Source organism: Chiloscyllium punctatum, chromosome 10 (genome assembly GCF_047496795.1).
Source record: "Chiloscyllium punctatum isolate Juve2018m chromosome 10, sChiPun1.3, whole genome shotgun sequence".
Taxonomy (NCBI): Eukaryota; Metazoa; Chordata; class Chondrichthyes; order Orectolobiformes; family Hemiscylliidae; genus Chiloscyllium; species Chiloscyllium punctatum.
In genome coordinates this window covers 98,813,915-98,834,757 of record NC_092748.1, presented here as the reverse complement: position 1 = coordinate 98,834,757, position 20,843 = coordinate 98,813,915, and the positions used below count along the sequence as shown (strand labels likewise).

Sequence of the window (20,843 nt, the reverse complement as noted above, 5' to 3'; positions counted from 1 at the left end):
ACAAAATTGATTCATACACTTAGTTTGTAATATGAAATTATAAATGTTTACCTCCTATATTATCCAAAACACACATATATTAGGTAAAGGGAAAATGATTTTTTCTCTGCAGAGATTCATTTTGGAAAGTAAAATTGGAGTACAATTATGGTATTACTGTTTATGTTCCTTGCCAAAAAGTCTTAGATCTTGTGGTCAAAAGAATATAGTGTGAAATATTCAGACACCTATCATTCTGACACTCTAGTGCACAAAGATGGATGACACCAAATACAAGCAAATGTCTCTGGCATCATTACCAAATAAAGCATTGAGAATTCTTCAGGAGGACCATCAGGTTTCAGGTATCACATTAGTTCCATAACAAGAGGTTTTTAACAATCATAAGAGCTGGGCTTAAATTTATTTTTCTTCCTTAGGGTGGCCACCAAGCGAAAAGTCCAAACCATCCCCAAAATAGAAGCTGCACCTTGTCAGTTGTAAACCCAGCCAGGAAGTCTGCAGTTATCATATGCCATGTGACTCTTAACATATACTTTATTAAAATAAAGTTTTGTTGTCTTTTTATTAATGCATGTAAAAGAAAATCCAGTTATCCACAACTCTTCCACCCGATCGTTGTACTTCAGAACTTTCATGAGTTAAAAGAATTTAGCCAAAAGGACCATTACTCATCTAAAATGGCTGCCACAATCACCTGACCACAGATTGAGGCAAGTACAGGACACTCGTGTGTAATAAACATAAATGTCCACAACTGAAACTATCATTTTATCTAAATCTATTAAAATCAGGCAATTAAATCAGTGCCAAGAAATTCACAAGTATGATAATTGCATTAATTGAATTAGAGTGGCTTCATCTTTGACAATTCCATGTACTTAATAGAGTCACAGAGCTGTATAGCATGGAAATAGACCCTTTGATCTTTGGACCAGATATCTGGTTGGCATTGACAAGTTGGACCAAAGGGTCTGTTTCCATGCTATGCAGCTCTGTGACTCTATTAAGTACATGGAATTGTCAAAGATGAAGCCACTCTAAGCAATATATTATCATCATTGTGAATTTATTGGCGCTGAATTAATTGCCTGGTTTTAATGTCTTTAGATAAAATGACAATTTCAGTTGTGGACAGTTTGATTTATTACACATGAGTGTCATCTACTTGCCTCAATCTGTCGTCATGTGATTACACAGAACATTGAACAGATTGTGGTGGCCATTTACCATGAGCGACGGCCCTTTTTGCTAAATTCTTTTAACTCGTGAAAGCTCTCAGGTATAATGATCAGGCGATGGAAGTTGAAATTTGATAGTCCATATTTGCAACTATCACAGCACTAAGTGAAATTCTTTCTTGGCGAGCCTGTCACAGACAAGATGGGCTGAATGATCTCCTTGTGTGGTCTTATTTTGAACCAGTTGATCTGCCAAAGTTGCAGCTGATCTTTTGCATTCTGCCACGACAGTTGCTGCAAAAGAAATTCTCATCCCCCTTACAATTATTTTCCATCGTCCAATTACTCCATCTCATTTTCATCTTAGTTATCCTCAACTGACTTTTACACAATTCCCAGCCCATGCTATTTTTGATTGCTACTAGTCCTAAAATACCTTTTCTTAGCCTTTAGGTTAGTGTTGACCTCCTTATTTAGACACTGGGGTCCTGGTCTTGAATTATTTTTCTCTTGCACAGTATAGTAATCTTCTCAATCTGAACATGAAGCCCCTGGCAAGGAATGTAAACAGTAACACCATAATTGTAATCCAAAAGTTTCAAACCTTTCTGTGTGGGTGATACCCTGAAAGTATAAATGCATTTCTGGATATTATTATAAAGGTAGCTTTCCACAGGAACTTGAGAATATAAGTAGGTCATTGAGCTCATTGAGTCTGATCAATAGGAGCATTGATTAGCTACAGGTTAACTCCATTTACCTGCCTTTCTTCCATATCTCTTGACATATTTGTCAAAACCTTTGTTGTTCAAAATTTAAATTGTGTCCCAATCTGGGGAGAGAATCCCAGATTTTCATGATTCTTTGCTTGAAAAATTGTCTCCCAATTTCATTCCTTAATAGCCTTGCTGTAATTTTAAGATTCTGGTGTATTGCTTTTCTTTAGATTCCCTACAGTGCGGAAACAGGCTCTTCGGCCTAACCAGTTCACACTGACCCTCCGAACAGTAACCTACCCAGACCCGTTTCCTTCTGACAAATGCACCTAGCACTATGGGAAATTTAGCATGGCCAATTCACTTAACCTGCACATCTTTGGACTGTGGGAGGAAACCCACGCAGACGTGGGGAGAATGTGCAAACTCTACACAGACAGTCGCGCGAGGCTGGAATTGAACCTACGATCCTACAGTGCTGTGAGGCAGCGGTGCTAACCACTGAGCCACTGTGCTGCCTCGCATCCTTTGTTCCAGATTCTCCTACTCAAAGGATTACTACCTCTGCTCTATCAACTGCCATTATTACTTTAAGCACTTCCATAAGGTCATTCCTCCATCTTCTAATTTCAGGGAATAAGAGCATGCAACCCACCCTCTCAGATAAGTTTCAGTGTCTGAAGTGGAACCCAGTGGGTGGAATCTTATATTGGTTTGAGTGACCTAGCCTGTTGAATGATGTGTGGCAGAATCAGTCCATAAGTGTCGCAAGCCCAATCTCAGCATGAAGATCACCTCGCTCTAGCTTATATGCTTTTAATAAGTAGAGAGCTGAAAAATGTGTTGCTGGAAAAGCGCAGCAGGTCAGGCAGCATCCAAGGAGCAGGAGAATTGACGTTTCGGGCATGAGCCCTTCTTCAGGAATGAGGAACGTGTGCCAAGCAGGCTAAGATAAAAGGTAGGGAGGAGGGACTTGGGGGAGGGGCGTTGGGAATGTGGGAATGTGGGAATGCGATAGGTGGAAGGAGGTTAAGGTGAGGGTGATAGGCCGGAGAGGGGGTGGGGGCAGCTTTTGTCTGTGGAAGTGTTGCCCTGAGCTGGGGTAGGGCTGACTGCAGGGAATGTAGGTAGCGGCGCATGGCTGCAAGTGTGGAGCGGAGGATCCGGAGGGAGATCTGTTGCTGGAGGCTTTGGATTTGTTGTAGGTACTGGTTGTCCTGGTTGGGACAAATTTTGTTGGTCTGAACGTAGTCCAGAGTCCATGCGGGGTCAGTCGGTTCCATAGACAAGTGCTGAGGAAGGAGATGTGGCTGTGGTAGCGAGTCTGTTTGAGGACGTGGCTGAAGAGCTTCAGGGCAGAGGAGACGACCTGGGGGGTGCAGTGAGAGAGGGACTCACTGAAATCCTTGTAGAGGGAGGAAGATAGCTTCTTCAAGGGAGGCATCTCCAGCAACACATTTTTCAACTTTAATAAGTAGAGAGGCTAGATTTGCACTGGGGAAGAGCGAGATACCAACTGATGCTAACTATTGTTAGTACATCTCACCTCATCATTATTCAGACTCCTATCTTAACCAACTCACCAAATAAGCTAGATGTCAGGAAAACTCAGTCAGGAAAGCTCTGGTTAGGCCCCATGTGGAGTACTGTGTCCAGTTTTGGTCCCCACACCTCAGGAAGGACATACTGGCACTGGAACGTGTCCAGCAGAGATTCACACGGATGATCCCTGGAATGGTAGGCCTAACATATGAGGAACAGCTGAGGATCTTGGGATTGTATTCATTGGAGTTTAGAAGATTAAGGGGAGACTTAATAGAGACCTACAAGATAATACATGGCTTGGAAAGGGTGGATGCTAGGAAATTGTTTCCATTAGGTGAGGAGACTAGGACCCGTGGATATAGCCTCAGAATTAGAGGGGGTAAATTCAGAACAGAAATGCGGAGACTTTCTTCAGCCAGAGAGTGGTGGGCCTGTGGAATTCATTGCCGCAGAGTGCAGTGGAGGCCGGGACGCTAAATGTCTTCAAGGCAGAGATTGATAGATTCTTGTTGTCTCGAGGAATTAAGGGCTACGGGGAGAATGCGGGTAAGTGGAGTTGAAGTGCCCAGCAGCCATGATCGAATGGTGGAGTGGACTCGATGGGCCGAATGGCCTTACTTCCACTCCTATGTCTTATATGTCCAGACTGTGTCCCTGGTGGATTCAGCTCACCTCTTGCTCTGAATGACTTTCATCTTTGGCACAGGGCAGTAATTGTTCAGGGCGCAGATCATGGGCACCAGCTGCATGCACCCTTCACCTTCAGACAGTGGCATCTAGAACATGCCTCCCCCTCATGGCCATCATGGCACCTCCCCAATACACTAGCAGGCCGCTCACGAGGTGCAGACATGCATTGCAGGGCACAATGGCATCTAGCGTTGCGAAGGCTACAGCAGGGATACTTAGTACGCATGGACAAGCATCCAGTTCACAGACTGGACCAGGCTGCATCTCCGGGCTGCTCACTTGCTCTCTTCGCACTTGCTCATTTTATGTCTATGTGCATCCTTGCACCATTTATGCCTTGCCTTACCATTCCATGCCCTGCCTGTTTGACATAGGTATGTCAGGCAGAGCAAAAGGTTGCCATCACTGCCATTCCTAGGCCGACTTTAGCATAAATGCGCAGATAGACTGTTTAGCATGTTGTCAGTATTGGAACACCCTGGTGGGTGGGGGATCATCTTGCTGTATGGCACACTGAGATAGCAATATAACACCTACAGGGTGGTGGGGGTTAGTCCCCAGTCATTAAGTGGGTGGTGCTGTCTGTCAGAAAGGTGGCAGTACCATCAATCACAGGTTTAATCCACAGGTAATCCAGTGGCTCACTCACAGTCTGTCAGTCATTTGAGATGCTCAAGGTTCGGGGACTGATCAGGGTCAAGTCCTGTAGGACCAGCACAAGCTGACAGGGGAATCGCACGTTAATACTTGGAAGGTGCAAAAAAACAGCAGCAGGATCTGTCAGTCATGATTAGGTGCTGATCATCAAAGCTGGGCAGAGATCTAGGACAAATACATATTTCTGAAGTGTTCAGGGGAATGATGTGTAGGGACAGCATGGAATAGGAAGGGACAGAGTATACAGTCATTAGCAATAAAATGGATCATGAGGGAAAAGGCAAAATCAGTGACTCTTTACCGAAACTCACATAGTATTCAGAAGAAAATAAATGGCATAAATAGAGGGTAATGGATAAAACCTTTTAGCCAATGCATGGTTACAAGCAGGTCAAACTTGGGATCTAAATATACAGCCATGCGAGATTTTTCAAAAGGTCAGGCAGGAAGGGAGGGTGAACAGTTTGATTTGTTTTTAAGAGATACAATAAGTATGACAACAGCAAGTGATCTCGGAGTGGATGTGAGGGAGAAAAGGGAAGGAAGGCACTAGTGGGAATTGTCTATAGACCCCCCCCCCCCCCCCCCCAATAATAGCTCTGCAGTTGGACAGAGCACAAATCATGAAATAATGAGGGCATGTGAAAAAGGCCGTACATTCGTCATAGGTGACTTTAATCTTTATGTAAACTGGGAAAATCAAATTGGCAAATGTAGCCATGAGGAAGGATACATACCGTGTATGCAGAACTGTTCCTGGAGAATTTGTTATAGAAACATAAAAATGTAAAAACTAGGAGCAGGAGTAGACCATTCAGCCCTTCCAGCCTGCTCCACCGTCCAATACAATCATGGCTAATCCTCTTTATCAATGCTATGTTCCTGCTCCCTCCCAAAACCTTTGAAAGTTTTAAAATCTTTAAAAGTATCTGTCTCTTTTTTGAATATATTCAGTGACTTGGTCTCCATAGCCTTCTGTGTCAAGAATTCCACTATTTTTTGAGTGAATAAAGATTACCTCACCTCAGTCCTAAATAGTCTACTTTGAATCCTGAGACAATGCCCCCTGATTCTCAACTCCCCAAGCAGGGGAAACATCCTCCCTGTGTCTAGTCTATCCAGCCCTGTCAGAATGTTATATGTTTTAAAATCATATTCTCTCTAATCCTGCAAAAGTCTAGTGAATACAAGCCTAGTCATAGCAATCTCTTCTCATAGGATTGTCCTGCTATCCCTGGTCTCAGCCTTATGAACCACCACTGTGCTTCAGCTATGGCAACTATATCCTTTCTGAGATAGGGAGACCACAGCTGCATACTTTAGGTGTGGTCTCACCAAGTCCCTGTGCAACTGCAGTAAGACATCCCTCCTTCTGAACTCAATTCCTCTTGCAATGAAGGCTAATATGCCATCTGCCTTCCGAATTGCTGGCAGCACCTGCCTGTCTATTTTCATTGACTAGTATATAAACACACACAGATCTCTTTGTATATCCACATTTCCCAATATATGACCACTTTATTTACAGACTTTCTTTCTGTTTTCATATCAAAGTGTATAATTTAGCTTCATGACCCTACTGGGGAGTGGTTGTGCATCCACTCACGGAGCAGGCTAGTTTGGACCTGGTAATGTGTAATAAATGATCTTAGAGTATGAGATAACTCGGCGAACAGCAACCACAACATTAATTTTGAGAATGAGAAACTTGGGTCAGAAACAACTGTACAAACATAAATAAGGGTAATTACATAGGGGTGAGGGCTAGGTTCACCAGAGTCGACTCCAAAGATAGTTTCTCGGAAAAAAAATGTTGAGGAACAATTGTAAAACTTTAAGAAAATAATTCATGACTCACAGCAAAAATACGAGTTAGTTCTGAAAAAGGATTCTGAGAAGGGGATTCTAACAAGGGCAGTTAAGGACAACATCAAATTGAAAGAAAAACCATGCAATGTGGCTAAGATTGGTGATAAATCAGTGTCAGGGAGAGAGTCTTACAGTGCTGGTCTGCAATAGTACCTATATTTAAAAATCTAACTCACTGGCTATGGAGTGCTGCGGAACATCTCCAGCATGTGATAAATCACTACATAGATAAAAATTCTTATGCACTGAAAATATGATGGTGTCCTACTGTAGACCATAAGGCACAGGAGCAGAAATAGGCCATTCAGTCCATTGAGTCCATTCCACCATTCAATGGCATCATGGCTGATCTGATAATCTGCAACTCCACTTTCCTGTCTTTCCCCTACAGCCCTTGATTCCCTTACTGATTAAAAATCTATCTTTATAAACATAATATCCCTCTCAAACTACTAATTCCATTCTGTTGTAAGCCATATTTCATATACATTTAAGAATAAACATAGCGTTCACAAAACATTTAACTATCTTATGAGTTTAAAACATCAATATTCTAGGTCCTTTTTTCAGAGTTCTTTACCGGGAGTCATGGGCTTTTGGCACGTGATTATCCAGCTCACTGCTTCAATGCCAAGCTACATATCAAATGACATGAATTAGAATAATTACGAAAAGTTCTCTCTACATCAGAAAACTATCATTCAAAGTCGTGAAAAAGACAGAATGGCATGAGATTACTGCTGAGGCACAGATGCCTTATAAAATGAGCAGTGACATCTAGTGACAAATGTACTCAGGCGCTGCTGACAGTATTCATCATTATTCATGATTTGGAGATGCTGATGTTGGACTGGGATATACAAAGTTAAAAATCACACAACACCAGACTATAATCCAACAGGTTTAATTGGAAGCACTAGCCACCTGATGAAGGAACGGCGCTCCGAAAGCTAGCGCTTCCAATTAAACCTGTTGGACTATAGTCTGGTGTTGTGTGATTTTTAACATCATTATTCAGACATGATCTCCCTCTTTATGACTAGTAAATCAAACTAACCAGTTTGTGCTCCCTTAAACAGATTGACCCTTTTTCAGCTGGTGATCTCGTGAGGACAGGCACTTTCCATTTTTAATCCAAGCTCATTTAATATGCCCTCTATATAAATGTAACTGCATGAGCTAACAACTTCACATTGATTTGCAGCATTTCAATGGTATGAAACAAGAATCTCATCCCTCACCCTAGATATTCCTTTCAAATGTACCAACCCAAAAGGAGTCCTAACTTTCAACAAAGTAATACCAGTCACCCAAAAGATAACCATGGCATCAATGCAGAAAATATCATAATTGCTACATAGTAACTGGAAAAATATGCTAGTGAGTTAACAAAAGAGACGAACATGCAGACACCTATGACATTTTAGCTAAAAGGTAAGAGATAAGCTGTTTAAATTTTTTTAATTGAATAAGCTGAGGGGAGATTTAATTGAGTTGCATCAAATTATGAGAGACCGCTATGGAGTGGTTTGGAACAATCAATATCCTTCAGCAGAAAGGTCAGTAACTGGTGTTGTGGGAGGTGGCTGTGAGGCAGACCCAGAAGCATTGGAGAGGAGTTGAGGACTTTTTTTTCACCCAGACGTGCTGGAGATCTCAAACTCGCTGCCTGAAAGGGTGTTGAAGCTGAAATCATTCTCTGCAAAAAATTGATTTTGCACTTGAGGTACCAAAACATATGACTAATGGCTGGACAGCAAGATAAGCTTGGATGGTTCTTTTTCAATCAGCACAAACTCAGAGCATTATCATGGAATCATGAATTGTTATGGTACAGAAGGAGGGAACTTGCTCCATCATGCCTGTGCCAACTCTTCAAATGAACAATGTTTTGTAGGGCTAACCTGCTGCTTTTCCCCAAACCCTTGCACACTATTTCAATTCAAATGATTATCCTATACCCCTTTAATGCCTCAATCGAAACTGCCTCTACCACATCTATAGGCAATGTATTCCATGCGCTAACTACTCGTTGTTTGGACTAGTTTTCCTAACATCATCCTTGCTGCTTTTACACGTCACTTTAAAGCTATGCTTCCTCATCCCTAGTCCTTTTATGAGCAGGAACAACTTAGGTTCCCTACAGCAAGCAGGCCATTCAGCCCGTCAAGTCCACATCAACCTTCTCAAAAGTTCCCCAACCAGATCAACCCATTAAACTCTACATTTCCCATGGCTAGCCCACCTAAACTGCACATCCCTGAACCCTATGGGCAATTTACTATTGCCAATGCACCCAACCTGCACATCCTTTGACAGTGGGGGGAAACCAGAGCAAGCCCATGCAGACACAGTGAGAACATGCAAACTCTGCACAGTCACCTGAAGGTAGAGTTGAAATTGGGTCCTTGGCATTGTGAGGTAGTGGTGCTAACCATTGAGCTACTGTTCCACACTCACAATCTACTCTATGCAGGTTATATATTTCTACACACAGTAAATGTGTATTCCATCCCAGACTCCTGAGAACTCAGAGTTCTTGGTATGAAAATCCTGCATGACAGAATATTACAGACCTTTGATAACCTGCATCTCCCATTATATTGAGCTGGCAAGCAGCTCGACTTGGCTCTGATCAGCCATTTGTTTCTTTTCAAAGTTCTCTGGTAAATTCTGCCTATCTCTATTTTGAAGCCACTGGTGTCTTGTTCAAGTTTGTCCTGTAGGTCCTTTCCTGCCTTCAATAGAAATGTCATTCTTCCTGATATGATCTTTGACATTGCATACCTCAGAGCAACTTGATCATAGAATGCCATAACAGTTAAGAGTTATCATCACCTGGTACCAAAAGGTGTAGTGGCCATAAGGAAAACTTTGGCTAATGTTCTTGTTCTTAAATTAAAGCATGATGACCAATTGCGCTGTTACTCCATGGCCTCTATGGGATCTATTTAGATCTCAAATATGGGATATAGAACAACAAATAACTTACAGCACAAAAACAAATTGTTCTGGTTAACTGGACAACTATCCTTATATTCCATATGGGTACTCTTTCAGCCTATTTCACACAATAATTCTCATGTGGTCTTGCTACTCATTGAAAAAATACCTGTTAATTCAATTGGGATGTGGACCATTTCTATCGGCTGAAGACGTTTTGGAATACCATATTCAATTCTTCTCTCCCTGCTTTAAGAAATGTGTTATTAAACTTGAAAGGGTGCAGAAAAGATTTACAAGGATGTTGTTAGAGTTAGCAGGTTTGAGCCACAAGGAGAGACTGCATTGGCTGAGGTTATTTTCTCAGGATCATCTGAAGATGAAGGGTGACATTATATAGGTTTATAATTGTGGGCTGAAGGGCCTGTTCTGTGCCATACTGTTCTATGTTCTACAAAATCATGAGGGATAAAGTCATAGAGATGTACAGCATGGAAACAGACCCTTCAGTCCAACGCTGTCTAGTCCCACTTGCCAGCACCCAGCTCCAAACCCCTCTTATTCCTATACCCATCAAGTTGCCTTTTAAATGTTGCAATTGCACCAGCCACCACCACTTCCTCTGGCAGCTTATCCCAGACACGCACCACCCTCTGCAGGAAAAGGTTGCCCCTTAGGTCTCTTTTATATCTTTCCCCTCTCACCCTAAACTTATGCCCTCTAGTTCTGGACTCCCCCACCTCAGGGAAAAGACGTTGTCTATTTACCCTATCCATGCCCTTCATGATTTTATAAACTTCTATAAGGTTCAAAGTTTGTGAAAAGATTTGTAGCTCGGGTGCTCGTTGTTGTGGTTCTGTTTGCCGAGCTGGGAATTTGTGTTGCAGACGTTTCGTCCCCTGTCTAGGTGACATCCTCAGTGCTTGGGAGCCTCCTGTGAAGCGCTTCTGTGATCTTTCCTCCAGCATTTGTAGTGGTTTGAATCTGCCGCTTCCGGTTGTCAGTTCCAGCTGTCCGCTGCAGTGGCCGGTATATTGGGTCCAGGTCGATGTGTTTATTGATTGAATCTGTGGATGAGTGCCATGCCTCTAGGAATTCCCTGTCTGTTCTCTGTTTGGCTTGTCCTATAATAGTAGTGTTGTCCCAGTCGAATTCATGTTGCTTGTCATCTGCGTGTGTGGCTACTAAGGATAGCTGGTCGTGTCGTTTCATGGCTAGTTGGTGTTCATGGATGCAGATTGTTAGCTGTCTCCCTGTTTGTCCTATGTAGTGTTTTGTGCAGTCCTTGCATGGGATTTTGTACACTACATTGGTTTTGCTCATGCTGGGTATCGGGTCCTTCGTTCTGGTGAGTTGTTGTCTGAGAGTGGCTGTTGGTTTGTGTGCTGTAATGAGTTCTAGTGGTCGCAGTAGTCTGGCTGTCAGTTTGGAAATGCTCTTGACGTATGGTAGTGTGGCTAGTCTTTTGGGTTGTGGCATGTCCTCGTTCTGTTGTCTTTCCCTTGGGCATCTGTTGATGAAATTGCGGGGGTATCCGTTTTTGGCGAATACATTGTATAGGTAGTCTTCTTCCTCTTTTTGCAGTTCTGGTGTACTGCAGTGTGTTGTGGCCTTTTTGAATAGTGTCTTGATGCAACTTCTTTTGTGTGTGTGTTGGGGTGGTTGCTTTCGTAGTTTAGGACTTGGTCTGTGTGTGTGGCTTTCCTGTATACCTTTGTGGTGAATTCTCCGTTTGGTGTTCTCTGTACCATCACGTCTAGGAATGGGAGTTGGTTGTCCTTTTCTTCCTCTCTAGTGAATCGGATTCCTGTGAGTGTGGCGTTAATGATCCGGTGTGTGTTCTCTATTTCTGTGTTTTTAATGATTACAAAGGTGTCATCCACATATCTGACCCAGAATTTGGGTTGAATTTACAGTAAGACTGTTTGTTCTAATCTTTGCATTACCACTTCTGCTATGAGTCCAGAGATGGGTGAGCCCATGGGTGTGCCGTTGATTTGTTCATATATTTGGTTGTTGAATGTGAAGTGTGTTGTGAGGCACAGGTCCAGTAGTTTGAGTATGCCGTCTTTGTTGATAGGTTCAACGTCCTGTTGTCTGTTTTATATGGCCAGCAGGTTGGCTATTGTTTCTCTGGCTAGGGTTTTGTCGATAGAGGTGAACAGTGCCGTTACATCGAATGAGTCCATGGTTTTTTCCTTGTCTATGTGTATATTTCTGAAGATGTCCAAGAATTCTTGTGTTGATTGTATAGAGTGTCTGGATCCGCTGATCAGGTGTTTCAGTTTCTGCTGTAGTTCTTTAGCCAATTTGTGTGATGGTATCCCTGGTAGTGATACTATGGGTCTGAGTGGGATGTCTGGTTTGTGCACTTTAGGTAGCCCATAGAATCTGGGAGTGATATTGCTTTCAGGTTTCATTCTTTGTAGGTCAAACCTGGTTATCTGTTTGTTTTTTTGCAGATCCTCAGTGTGTTGTTTATCCTATTGGTGAGCTGTGGGGTGGGGTCAAACTCCCTCTTTTGGTAGGTGTTGGTATCTGCAAGAAGTTGTTGTGCTTTTTGGATGTACTCTGCTTTGTCCAGGACGACCGTCATTCTGCCTTTGTCTGCTGGTAGTATGATTATGTTCTTATCGACTGGGACAACACTACTATTACAGGACAAGCCAAACAGAGAACAGCCAGGGAATTCCTAGAGGCATGGCACCCATCCACAGATTCAATCAATAAGCACATCGACCTGAACCCAATATACCGACCACTGCAGCGGACAGCTGGAACTGACAACCGGAAGCATTAGATTCAAACCACTACAAATGCTGGAGGAAAGATCACAGAAGCGCTTCACAGGAGGCTCCCAAGCAATGAAGATGTCACCTAGACAGGGGACGAAACGTCTGCAACACAAATTCCCAGCTCGGCGAACAGAACCACAACAACTTCTATAAGGTCACCCCTCAGCCTCTGACTCTCCAGGGAAAACAACCTTGTCAACCTCTCCCTCTTATTCAAATCTTTCAAACCAGGCAACATCCTCAGAAATCTTTTCTGAACTCTTTCAAATTTCACAACATTCTTCTGATAGACGGGAGACCAGATTTCACATAATACTCCAAAACTGGCCTACCCAATGTCCTGTATAGATGCAATATGAGCTCCCACCTCCTATACCCAGTGCTCTGACCAATAAAGGAAAGTATACCAAACACCTTCTTCACTATCCTATCTAACTGCTATTCCACTTTCAAGGAACTATGAGTCTGACTCCAAGGTCTCTTTGTTCAGCAACACTCTCCAGGACCTTACTATTGAGTGTATAAATCCTGCCCTGATTTGCCTTTCCAAAATGCAGCACCTCACATTTATCTAAAGTAAGCTCCATCTGCCGCTCCTCAGCTCATTGGCCCAGCTGATCAAGATCCTGTTGTAATCTGAGGTAACCTCATTCACTGTCCACTACACCTCCAACTTTGGTATGATCTGCAAACTTACTAATTATACTTCCCATGTTCACATCCAAATTATTCATGTAAATGACAAAAAATAGTGGACACAGCACTGATCCTTGTGGCACTCCATATGCATTGGGTGAATAGCCAATGCCTTTTTCCCAGGGTAGGGGAGTCCAAAACCAGAGGGCATAGGTTTAATGTGAGAGGGGAAAGATATAAAAGGGACTAAAAGGGCAACTTTTTATCACAGAGGGTGGTGCGTGTATGGAATGAGCTGCCAGAGGAAGAGGTGGAGGCTGGTACAATTACAACATTTAAAAGGTATTTAGATGGGTACATGAACTTAGAACATAGAACATAGAACATTACAGCACAGTTCAGGCCCTTTGGCCCTCGATGTTGCGCCGACCTGCCATACCAATCTGAAGTCCATCTAACCTACACTATTCCATGTACATCCATATGCTTGTCCAATGACAACTTAAATGTACTTAAAGTTGGTGAATCTACTACCATTGCAGGCAAAGCATTCCATACCCTTACTACACTCTGAGTAATGAAACTACCTCTGACATCTGTCTTATATCTATCACCCCTCAATTTAAAGCTATGCCCCCTCATGCTCGCCATCACCATACTTGGAAAAAGGCTCTCCCTGTCCACCCTATCTAACCCTCTGATTATCTTATATGTCTCTATTAAGTCACCTCTCAACCTTCTTCTCTCCAATGAAAACAGCCTCAAGTCCCTCAGCCTTTCCTCGTAAGACCTTCCCTCCATACCAGGCAACATCCTAGTAAATCTCCTCTGCACCCTTTCCAAAGCTTCCACATCCTTCTTATAATGCGGTGACCAGAACTGTACACAATACTCCAAGTGCGGCCGCACCAGAGTTTTGTACAGCTGTAGCATAACCTCGTGGTTCCGGAACTCAATCTCTCTATTAATAAAAGCTAAAACACTGTATGCCTTCTTAACAACACTGTCAACCTGGGTGCAACTTTCAAGGATCTGTGTACCTGGACACCGAGATCTCTCTGCTCATCTACACTACCAAGAATCTTACCATTAGCCCAGTAATTTGCATTCCGGTTACTCCGACCAAAGTGAATCACCTCACACTTGTCCGCATTAAACTCCATTTGCCACCTCTCAGCCCAGCTCTGCAGCTTATCTATGTCTCTCTGTAACCTACAACATCCTTCGTCACTATACACAACTCCACCGACCTTAGTGTCATCTGAAAATTTACTAACCCACCCTTCTATGCCCTCATCCACGTCGTTTATAAAAATGACGAACAGCAGTAGACCCAACATTGACCCTTGCGGTACACCACTAGTAACTGGACTCTAGGATGATCATTTCCCATCAACCACCACCCTCTGTCTTCTTTCAGCAAGCCAATTACTGATCCAAACTGCTATGTCTTCCACAGTCCCATTCCTCCACATTTTGTATAATAGCCTACTATGGGGAACCTTAGCGAACTCCTTGCTGAAACCGGCTTACTCTCAACTACCTGTTTGGTCACCTTCTCAAAGAACTCAATAAGGTTTGTGAGGCATGACCTACCCTTCACAAAACTGTGCTGACTACCCCTAATCAAATTATTCTTTTCTAGATGATTATAAATCCTAACCTTTTCCAACACTTTACAAACAACTGAAGTAAGACTCACTGGTCTATAATTTCCAGGGTTGTCTCTACGCCCCTTCTTAAACAGGGGAACCACATTTGCTATCCTCCAGTCTTCTGGCACTATTCCTGTAGACAATGAAGATTTAAAGATCAATGCCAAAGGTTCGGCAATCTCCTCCCTGACTTCCCACAGGATCCTAGGATAAACCCATCCGGCCCAGGGGACTTATCTATTTTCACACTCTGCAGGATTTCTAATATCTCTTCCTTGTGAACCTCAATCCCACCTAGTCTAGTAGCCTGTATCTCAGTATTCTCCTTGACAACATTGTCTTTTTCTAGAGTGAATACTGTCGAAAAATATTCATTAAGTGCTTCCCCTATCTCCTCTGATTCCACACACAACTTCCCACTACTATCCTTGATTGGCCCTAATCTTACTCTCGTCATTCTTTTATTCCTTAAATACCTATAGAAAGCCTTAGGCTTTACCCTGATCCTATCCGCCAACAACTTCTCATGTCTCCTCCTGGCTCTTCTGAGCTCTCTCTCTTTAGGTCTTTCCTGGCTACTTTGTAACTTTCAAGTGCCGTAACTGAACCTTCACACCTCAACCTGACATAGTTAAAAATCACACAACACTAGGTTATAGTCCAACAGGTTTAATTAGAAGCACATTAGCTTTCGGAACGATGCTCCTTCATCAGGTGATAGTGGAGCCCTCCACTATTACCTGATGAAGGAGCGTCGCTCCGAAAGCTCGTGTGCTTCCAATTAAACCTGTTGGACTATAACCTGGTGTTGTGTGATTTTTAACTTTGTACACCCCAGTCCAACACCGGCATCTCCAAATCATCCTAACATAAGCCTTCTTCTTTCTCTTGACCAGAGATTCCACTTCCTTAATAAATCACGGCTCCTGCGCTCTACAGCTTCCTCCCTGCCTGACAGGTACATACTTATCTAGGACACTCGGGCACTTTTCCTTGAATAAGCTCCATATTTCTAATGTGCCTATCCCCTGCAGTTTCCTTCCCCATCCTATGCTTCCTAAATCTTGCCTAATCGCATCATAATTGCCTTTCCCCCAGCTGTAACTCTTGCCCAGTGGTATACACCTATCCCTTTCTCTCTATGAATAAGAAGTGTTTAGAAGATTATGGGGCAAATGTAGTAAATGGGACAGACTATTTTCAGATAACTAATCAGCATGGATGAATTAGACCGAAGGGTCTGCTTTTGTGCTGTACATTTCTATGCCTCTAAACTGTGTCCATGCTTTCAGGTGTTTATGAGGAGGTGAATGCAATGAAATGTTTAAGACGATAAGTGGGATTGACTGACACTGACAGCTTGTTTTTCCTTACTGAGCAATACAGAACTGGGGAGCACAGCCTAAACACAAGGGACCAATTGTTAAGATGAAATATTTTCACTCAGCGGGCTCTGAATCTGTTGAATTCACAACATCAGAGGGCTGTGGAGGCACCAAAGCATGCACCAATATTATTAAGGCAGACCTCTCAGTGATGTGGAAATGGGTTGGGAAAGTTGAATTGAAAGCAAAGGCCAGTGATGATCATGTAAAGAAGGAAAATATTACCACTTTACCTGATCTGGGAGGTGATTGTCTAGTGGTATTGTTTGACTATCAATCCAGTGGCCCAGGTAATGTCCCAGAGATTGACTTTTAAATCCTGCTGGGTTAGATAAATTAAACGTATAAAAGTCTGGAATTAAGGATCTCATGATGATTGGGGATAAAAAGACATTTGATTCACTCATGTTCTTGAGGGAAGGAAAAGGCCCGTGTCTGGCCTGGACTACCTGTGAGTCTGGACCCACAGCAATGTATTTGACTTTTAACTATCCTGTGGGCAATTAGGGATGAGGATAAATGATGGTCTAGTCAGTGATGCCCATGTGCTGAGAATGAAAATGGGGAAAGAAAATCTGGTGTACATGTGACTCCAGGCCCACAGCAAGGTGTTGACTCTTAACCACCCTGTGAAATGACCTAGCAAGCAAGCTCCTCAGTTCGAGGTCAGTTAGAGATGGGAAATAAATGGTGGCCTTCCCAGTGACAACCACATCAATACAGGAAAGAACGAATGAAAAAAAAAAGTGGATATTGGCCTGGCCCTTGTGGTTTTATCCCGCTCCTATTTTGTTTTAAAGCGCCCATACTGGGGTTCGAAAACAAAAACCCCAGAAAATATGCTTGAGATGTTCAGCCTTTTCTGTTATTCCACCAGGTTGTGTATGCAGATACCATCCCCTGGAGAGATCAACTGGTGTCATTGTTCTGAAGTTGAATAAAGTAGTTTTCTTAAAAAAAACAAAAACAGACATTGCTGGGAAAGCTTAGCAGGTCTGACAGCGTCTGTGGAGAGAAGTCAGAGTACAGGTTACAGGTTGAGTGACCCTTCCCCAGTGGAGTAGGGAGAGGATTAAGAATAGTTCAGGAGGTGAACAGTGTGCACCTCAGCATTGTCGAGGCACTGAGATTATTCAAGCTGCACCTCTCGATATAAAGACTCGTGGCAACAATTGCAAACACTATGCTCTGTCAATCATAATTCCTCCTGGCGATACAAATGATCGCGACTTTAATTTTTTTTTAAAAAACCCGATGCGTTTGCTGCAGCCGTCAGATTGGGACGTGTTTCGTTCAAGAAGGGGGGAAAAAAAGAGCTATAGTTTCCCCTCCAGCTCCCTGAAGGTGAACCGCCCTGATTGTGCAAACTGCATTGAGACACCAGACACATCTCCGCGGAGAGAGAGAGAGGCCACTGGCAGAAGGTCATTTGTCCCAGCCTGGTTTCTGATTTTCCTCGCTGCGTTTCTGACGCCCACCCCGCCCCGCTCCCCCAGGCGGATACATTTCTCGCCCTGGTTTCCTCCTGTAACCTTCCAGACTGGCAGCAGGGGCTGGGGGAAGGGGGCACAGTTCAGGCCGTGCCCGGGACTGAGTGAGTGCCGGGGGGGGGGGGGGAGTGGGTTGCAGGCACCAGACAGTGGACTCAGTGAATCCTCCCACCTCCCCTCTCCCATCAAGCCAGACAGCACGTCCCAATGGCCAGGTCCAGCAGCTTCTGAGAGTCACCAGGGGCTGGGAGCCACAGCGGTTTCAATGGACTGGCTTTTCCTCATCCCAGCTCAAACAGCAAGCAGCCGTGCCCCGAGCTCATGATCTATCTGAAGATGTCTGGAGTTGGACCTTTATTTCCCAAAGAAATTCCAGGCGACGGGCTACAGCCGCCCATCTTTCAGGTAAAGGGATGCCTGAAATTGTTCGTTCCCGAGGAAGGGTCCCGAAACGTTAACTCTTGATTTCTCTCCACAGATGCCGCCGGACCTGCTGAGCTTTTCCAGCAATTCCTGCTTTTGTTTCTGAAATTATTTGTGGAGGTGTTGAGTTAAAATGTTGATTTGCTCCTTTCTCCCGAACACCAGTTTGTGATTTATTTTGCATTGTGTAAGCAGAGAGCTCGAACTCATGTTGAAATATTCACAAAAGTGCTACTTTTAACTATTGCATTTCGCTCAGGTAAGGAATGCAATTTCTCTTTTTCTAAGGTTTCCCCTCAGTGTAAAGAAAAATTCCTTTAACTTTGTCAGGTTGATTCCTGAGGAAGAAAAGGACGAATCATTCCTTCTAATGCGTTATTCGAGTTGCTACAGCCCACTGTTTTAATGTTGTAAGATTTCACAGTTAAATCGACCTCTTTGACAATTCATTGACCTCTCCCTCTCTCCCCTCCTCCCATGTTCGGAAAGTTGACCCGGGTGAACAGAAGGAGGAGCAGGTTAAAACGTTCCGATGGAAGCACATCGTCCGAAACAACTTCCACCAGTTTCATTCTCCGACAGGTAGGGCATTAGAGATATTTTCCAATCACTCTGTTCGGACCTAACCTCCTGGGGAGGTTGGACTTGAACCCTGATCTTCTGGAGCAGAGGTCCTACTCTGTTTCCTGGGCAAAAGCATCAAGCCGCCTCTCCTCGCACTTTGCGAGCAATACACAGCAGAAAATACTCGTTAAAAGCTCATGACAGCGATTCCTGAACTTCTGATTCCATTCATCAAACCGACCAGCTCCGTGACATTGCACCTTTGTGACTGGGACGTGATAACCTATTTAGCCCTGAAGACAATTTAAATATGGCATAATTTTATTTTTTGATAAGGAAATATATTGGCGTTTCCAGCACATTCTATTTCTTCCATCACAGCCTTTTTATTTAAATCTGAAAAAGCTATTATAATATAAATTGGGTCTAATTAGCATAATCCATTAGTGTCATCACTAATAGCATAATGATTACAACCTTGCAGGAGGATTTCGGATTTAGAGATGTGACTTTGTTGTGTGATAAAGTTAATTTTGGACTCTCCATGAGCTGCCAGAGGAAATAAGTGGTGGCTGACACAAATACAACATTTGAAAGGATGGCTCTGAATAGGAAGGGTTTAGAGGGATACAGGCCAAATGCTGGCAAATGGGACTAGATTAATTTAGGATATCTGGTTGGCATGGATAAATTGGAGCAAAGGGTCTGTTTTCGTGCTGTATATCTCTAGGACTTTTCTGTAACTCAAGCATTATAGGTCAGGGGATAGCAGATGTTGTGGGTAGCATAGGAGCTGTGGCGATATTTGTTTCAGATTCCCCTTGATTTCCTCAATCTCATTACTGAAAGCAAAAGGTGGAAAAGTGGGTGATATTCAGGAGGGTGAATTCTATTCAAAATGAGTATTGCTGGAAAAAAATGTTATGCCCAAAAGGAATGCTCTGTAATGAGCTTCTCTGATCTGATAACTGTAATGTTCCAGATTAAGAATGTTGCTGCTGCTCCGTGTTCAAATCAAGAATCTGTACAAAGTAAGAAGCAAATTACTGGAATCTGTGCAATGTACTTGTCTCACTAATCTGTGACATGTCTAGAGTTTAGGATATTATCTCCCTTGTGATTCCATGCTGCTGGGCAGATTGCTAAAATGACACATCAGTGACGTTCATGAAAATGAATATTTTTATTCATGGGATGTGGGTGTCATTGCCGGTATTTATTATTCATCCCTAATTGTCCTTAAACTGAATGGTTGGCTAAAATAAAGTGGATTACAATCTACAATATTAGAAAAGCACTACAAAGCCGAACACAAAAAAAATCACAGAAGTATTCTTCACATGTATGTTTACACTTTTGCTATATTGTGCACAATTGCAAATAGAGTCATAGCATGGATAGCGTAAATAGGCAAAGTCTTTTCCCTGGAGTTGAGGAGTCCAGCAGTAGAGGCCATAGGTTTAGGGTGAGAGGGAAAAGATATAAAAGAGGCCTAAGGGGTAACTTTTTCACACAGAGGTTGGTACAGGTATGGAATGAGCTGCCAGAGGAAGTGATGGAGGCTGGTACAATTGCAACATTTAAGAGGCATTTGGAAGGGTATATGAATAGGAAGGGTTTGGAAGGATATAGGCTGGGTGCTGGCAGCTGGGACTAGATTGGGTTGGAATATCTGGTCGGCATGGACGGGTTGGACCGAAGGGTCTATTTCCATGCTGTACATCTCTATGACACCCCTCATAATTTTGTAAATCTCCATAAGGTCACCCCTCAGCCTCCGATGCCTCAGGGAAAACGACCCCAGACTGTTCAGCCTCTGCCTATAGTTCAAATCCTCCAACCCTGGCAACATTCTTGTAAATCTTTTCTGAACACTTTCAAGTTTCCCAACATCTTTCCGATAGGAAGGAGACCAGAATTGCACGCAATATTCCAACAGTGGCCTAACCAGTGTCCTGTACAGCTGCAACATGACCTCCCAATCCTGTACTCTGACCAATAAAAGAAAGCATACCAAATGCCTTCTTCACGATCCTATCTACCTGTGACTCCACTTTCAAAGAGCTATGAATCTGCACTCCAAGGTCTCTTTGTTCAGCAACACTCCCTAGGACCTTACCATTAAGTGTATAAGTCTTGCTAAGATTTGCTTTCCCAAAATCTTTAACCATATTGTTTATTTGAAATTGCTTTCTGATGAACATGTATTTATATAGCACCTTACCACAGAATCATTATAGAAAAATCGTAGATTCCCTACAATGTGGAACAGGCCATTTGGCCCAACAAGTCCA

General features: G+C 43.1%; 1 protein-coding gene across 4 annotated transcripts in view; it reads left to right on the top strand.

Moving 5' to 3' along the window:
• The first annotated feature begins 17,866 nt into the window (after nt 1-17,866).
• The window catches only part of cacnb4a (calcium channel, voltage-dependent, beta 4a subunit), a 354,954-nt gene continuing 351,977 nt past the window's right edge, over nt 17,867-20,843 (top strand). For all 4 annotated transcript variants that reach the window (XM_072579848.1, XM_072579847.1, XM_072579851.1 and 1 more), the window contains exons 1-2: nt 17,867-17,967; nt 18,475-18,567. In XM_072579848.1, coding sequence (XP_072435949.1) covers nt 17,884-17,967; nt 18,475-18,567 — 177 coding nt within the window. In that variant the 5' untranslated portion in view covers nt 17,867-17,883. The remainder of the gene's footprint in view (nt 17,968-18,474; nt 18,568-20,843) is intronic.